Source organism: Limulus polyphemus, unplaced genomic scaffold, assembly GCF_000517525.1.
Source record: "Limulus polyphemus unplaced genomic scaffold, Limulus_polyphemus-2.1.2 Scaffold1588, whole genome shotgun sequence".
NCBI lineage: Eukaryota > Metazoa > Arthropoda > Merostomata > Xiphosura > Limulidae > Limulus > Limulus polyphemus.
In genome coordinates this window covers 258684-264165 of record NW_013667198.1, presented here as the reverse complement: position 1 = coordinate 264165, position 5482 = coordinate 258684, and the positions used below count along the sequence as shown (strand labels likewise).

General features: G+C 32.4%; 1 protein-coding gene across 1 annotated transcript in view; it reads left to right on the top strand.

Moving 5' to 3' along the window:
- The first annotated feature begins 3887 nt into the window (after positions 1 to 3887).
- Positions 3888 to 5482, top strand: part of LOC106464212 (inactive ubiquitin carboxyl-terminal hydrolase MINDY-4B-like) — a 30845-nt gene continuing 29250 nt past the window's right edge. The window contains exons 1-2 of the mRNA XM_013924341.2: positions 3888 to 3999; positions 4413 to 4507. Of these exons, the coding sequence (XP_013779795.1) occupies positions 3888 to 3999; positions 4413 to 4507 (207 nt within the window). The remainder of the gene's footprint in view (positions 4000 to 4412; positions 4508 to 5482) is intronic.

Sequence of the window (5482 nt, the reverse complement as noted above, 5' to 3'; positions counted from 1 at the left end):
TAACTTTAATCACTTGAGGTAAAACGGTACATTTATAACGATTGTTTTTTCGTATCTCCCACCCAGTACCACATGACAAATATTATATGCTACAACACCTACTTATTCCCCTCTGACTTAATGTGAGAAAGTTTAGAGCGTTTCCATTAATCAAAATCGATTTAATGAAGAAAAAGGTCAAGGTTACAATATAAATAGTTTTATATCTCTAGATGATATATTTTGTTACCAGTACATAATACGTTTCCGAATACTATCATACTAACTGAATGAAACGAATATAATTTGATGGGCGACATAAATAAAAACAAAATCAAATCACCCATTTGTTGTTTTACAGAAAAATGATTACTGCAATTTGTTATTTAATTTCCAACATTTTTTAGATAGTAAGCCTATTTTCAACAATACATATTTGAACTCTAAAACTTAGTTTTATAATATTACAGGGTTGGGCGTGGCCTAGTGATCAGCTTACCGGGTTGAGGATCGAAAGGTCAAAGGTTAAAGCGATGAAATGCCACTGAACACGCTCCTCTCTTTTAGCTATCGTGAGAAAAAACCTGTGACTGTTAATCCCGCTGATCAGTTAAGAATAGACGCTTAATAAACAAAATTTTTAGAGCTCTCTTTTCTTGTTTCCTTCTTTTTATATATGAACCAAGAAAATAATGAATGTATAATTTTTTTCTAATGACATTAAAACGGTGAAAAAATACACATTTTGAAGTGTGTGATACATGAAGTTTATACAAAATACTCGTTAACTCATGATATAAGTGAACCTTTATCTGGCTCTTAAAGTTTTGCGGATATAAAAGTAGATTAAAATAAATGTTTTATTACGAAAATAAAGTTTTAGATATAAAGTAATATACCGCTTTTTCACACTAAGAGTGTTTATCTACTTTGCTCGTCTCGATTTCACGAACTGTAATAACATTTACGCAGAAAATGATACCTTAGGTTATTGGCTATACATGACTCTGTTCATTCAGTGAGAAACACTTCACAAGAAAGTAAATATTACTCGTCTTGATTTCACGAACTGTAATAACCTCACATTTACCCAAAAAATATCTTAGGTTATTGGCTATACATGACTCTGTTCACTTTGGGAAACACTTCACAACAAAGTAAACATTGCTCAAGGATTTTACGAATTGTAATAACTTCACATTTACGCAGAAAATGATATCTTATGTTATTGGCTATACATGACTCTGTTCACTCAGTGAGAAACACTTTAAACATTGCTCAAGGATTTCACGAACTGTAATAACCCCACATTTACGCAGAAAATGATATCCTAGGTTATTGGCTTTACATGACTCTGTTCACTCAGTGAGAAACAAATCACAACAAAGTAAACATTGCTCAAGGAATTAAAAAGTCCTCACATTCTCTTTAGCAACCAACGGAACAATGCGACAGAGTTTGTTGAAGTTGAAGGAATTGCTCGAACAATTAATTTATGACTTTTTTGGAATATGTTTTTTTTTACAATAATCACTTGTAGACCATGTGATATTTATAATTTTGTTTTATTTATTTTTACTAGAACGGTAACTATTATATTACTGAGCGTTCTTTTTTAACCAATCAAACTTTGTAGAAGTCTAGAACGGTAACTATTGTATTACTGAGCGTTCTTTTTTTAAGCAATCAAACTTTGTAGAAATCTAGAAAGGTAACTATTATATTACTGAACGTTCTTTTTTAACCAATCAAACTTTGTAGAAATCTAGAACGGTAACTATTATATTACTGAACGTTCTTTTTTAACCAGTTAAACTTTGTAGAAATATAGAACGGTAACTATTATATTACTGAGCGTTCTTTTTTAACCAATCAAACTTTGTAGAAATCTAGAACGGTAACTATTATATTACTGAGCGTTCTTTTTTAACCAATCAAACTTTGTAGAAATAACCATTCTTTATCTAAAGTTGAACAAGTAGGAAAATAACGCTTTAACCAAACCAGATATCAAAGTTCGGGAAGTCATCGTGTTACTATAAAGTTTCAAATTTATTTTCAAGAATGTTTTTTTTCTTTCTTTCTGATAATGGTGTTTGTCATATAAGTGACAAACTTTCCAAGCTTTTAAGATTGTTTCCATAGTACTGTGACAGATTTTCATAATACGAAGATAAATATTTATAATTAATAGGACCAATAGTATCCCATTTTCTGCAACTTATTTGAAGTTAAAAGCTAACTTGTAAGATTTGAACAAATTATCAAAACATAGTTGTCTTTAGGATATTCATTTATCACACATTACGCTTCAGATACTTCTCTGGACGGGGCGTGACCCAAAGGTTAACGTACCCTGACTGTGAATCCGCGCTCTGGGGCCGTAGTTACGGCATATCCTACCATTTTAAAATATCTGCTATCTACATATTTCTTAAATTCTTAGTGAAAAGCATACTAAACGTTTTTTCTTAACTTAGATCCCATCACATGTTAAATATTTCCAAAATCAAAGAGCGCCCAATATGTGAATATTATATACATGAAATTAGATCTGTGAAATACTGAATATCTCATGAATAATTTTTCTTAGTTATCCTTGAAGATTTTTTTTAAAGAAACGAGTTAAATGTTAAACTTATTTACGGGGAGCTGTTAATTAACACTTAGCAACGTGTTCCAATGAGTTTGTCTTCGAAATTGAATGTTAGGCTTAGGCTAGCTTCTTCAGGAAAATATAATGTCCACTGTCATTTCAATTGGTCGATAATGACTAATTTTATTTTATGCATTTCATTATTATTAGGTATCTCGTATGCTTAAAGTGAATATAAATGAAGGCTTCTTATTCTATTGGTTTCATAACATGAAAAGACCTCTTATGTCCGGAACAACGCTGTTTTCTGAAAATCTTTTTTAAAATTTAAATTTTTTTTACAGTAAAACTCATAGTAAGCTGCCATGGTGATAATAAAAATGAAAATGTAGCTTTTAATAAGTTTTTTTTTTGTTACGGATTTCGCGCAAAGCTACACGAGGGCTATCTGCACTAGCAGTCCCTAATTTAACAGTAAAAGATTAGAGGGAAGGAAGTTAGTCATCACCACCACCGTCAACTCTTGGGTTACTCTTTCACCAACGAATAGTGGGATTGACCGTCACATTATAACGCCCCCACGGCTGAAAGGGCGAGCATGTTTGGTGTGACAGGGATTCGAACCCGCGACCCTCAGATTGCGAGTCGAGTGCCTTAACCACCTGGCCATGCCGGGCCGTCTCAGATGAAATGACACAAATAAACACAATGTTTTCAGATGATTATTAAGGCGTCACATATACTTTACTATGACGAAATGAACCTACTAGCTTATATATACTCACAATAACTCAGCCACTTGAGTTTGTGAAACTACAAAATACGAATAGATAAAAATACACGTAGAGATATAACTACATACATATATATATATACACACTCTACAAACTTCTGTTCAACAGGCAAACATACATTTTCCCGCTTCACATAAATAAAAGTCACGCGAACAAGCGGCAAGAAACTCTGTAGATTATAGGGAGTTCTATGCTCTACTGTAATATGACAATGCTTTCAATGCATGGACCCAATATACGAAAGTGATTAAACCTGCAACAGACAGTTGTTAATCGCAGAAAAAAAAAGTAGGGTCACACATTCAATGACGAATCAGCATTAAAAGAAATTATCTGAACTGGTACTGAAAATTACCTTTGTTGTTTCACGGTGAGCACAGAACAGTGACTTATATATGCCCGTGTATTTTCGTATTTTTTCATTTTGTATAATTTTTTGTTTGTGTTTATATAGCTAGCATAAAAATAGAGAAGAAGCTTGGGACTGCGAAGAGTATTAAAGAAAAACGTTCATTACCATGGCAAAACAAGGCGCTCAGAATGACGTTCCATCATTTTCTCAGGACTTCGTGGACAGGAAAATATACTCCAAATCTGCAGCTGTCATGCGAAGTGAAGGAAAGGATAGAGGTATGGTTAGATAGGCTGATAGGCTACCTATCTGTCTACCTCTCTATTTGAACACCATGAAAAGTTTTTCTTCCGTAGATGTTACTTTTCTGAGGATAAACTGAAAATATTGTTATTGTTACTTGTATACAAGTTTGTAACCAGCTCAAATTTTAAACATTTTATTAGTTCAATATATGATATAAAAAAACTGTGATATTTTAATTAGTTGATCAGAATTCAGTTACTTGTTTCTTGTGGATAATATTTCAGAGAGTATATAAATAGACTGTGAATATTATTTTAAAACGTCATTTTTATCCCTCAAAACAGGTAATGAACTATTATGAATTCTAGTATTTTCGCGAATCAGTATGTTAATCTTACATCTTTGTAGTGAGACATCGTTAACTTCTTGTATTAACCTCTTTTAGGTAACGTTCTTTACTCTCGTAGCCAAGATTCAAGAAGTTCGAACACCTTTAAGTTACCACCAGGTGGAGCAGCTGTGACAAAAGAAGTTGCAATAGTATGTGTTATTCAAACATGTTTAATTTAAATATAAATAAACACAATATTAAGTTTTCCATTTTTAGAAAAAGAGCAGCGTTTTTCGTAAATAATAATAAAAAAATTACGACACCCCCAAATTAACCGAAATCTTTGAATTAAGGAAACTTTCTGTACAAATCTGTGTGTTTGTGTGCTCATTTAGGAGATTGCTTTAGCTTATGTTAAAATGTAATATCTACTCACATTTGCTAGCAGTACACATTCATTTGTAGAAGAAAATTACACAGTGTTACACACATATTAGAACTTTTATGATTAAAACAGATGAAATTACATTTTTAAAGCCTGCCTTGCTAACGCGAAAAGTTTGATTGGTAAAAAAAATAAAAACATTTTCATGGAAAACGCCAACAAATTAATGTTGTGACTTACGTGCTGACGTTTTGCACGTAATTTTTGCTTCATGTGCGTTTACCTTCTCATAATTCTCGAGTCACTAATTAGCTTTGATACTATATACGAGCTGTAATAATTTATTGCTACAAATGTATCATACGTCGGTAAGATTTCAAAGACCCACATAAAAATCGATCTTACAGAATGTCACGATTGTCACTAAAGTTCCTGAAGCATTTGAAAGACAAAACAAATTCCAAATATAGTTTTGCAGAATGCATTGAACGCTACACACAAATAAATAAACAAATGTAGAAATTATGAGAATTAGCTCGATACAATGATCACGCGACATTAGTATTTGCTTGTAACCTTGGTAATGTCACTCGAACTATAAAGAGATACACGTGCTCGTTACACATTCTGACCCCCCTTGAAATATTGGGTAAAAATACTCCACATTTCTGCAGTTTGACGGGTCCCCCCCCCTTTGAAAACTTCCTCTTTTTTAAATTTCAGTTATTTCTTGTTTACATCAGAGGCCATTGATTTCAGCTCTCTGTATATTTTGCATTACACAATTTATTTATATGTA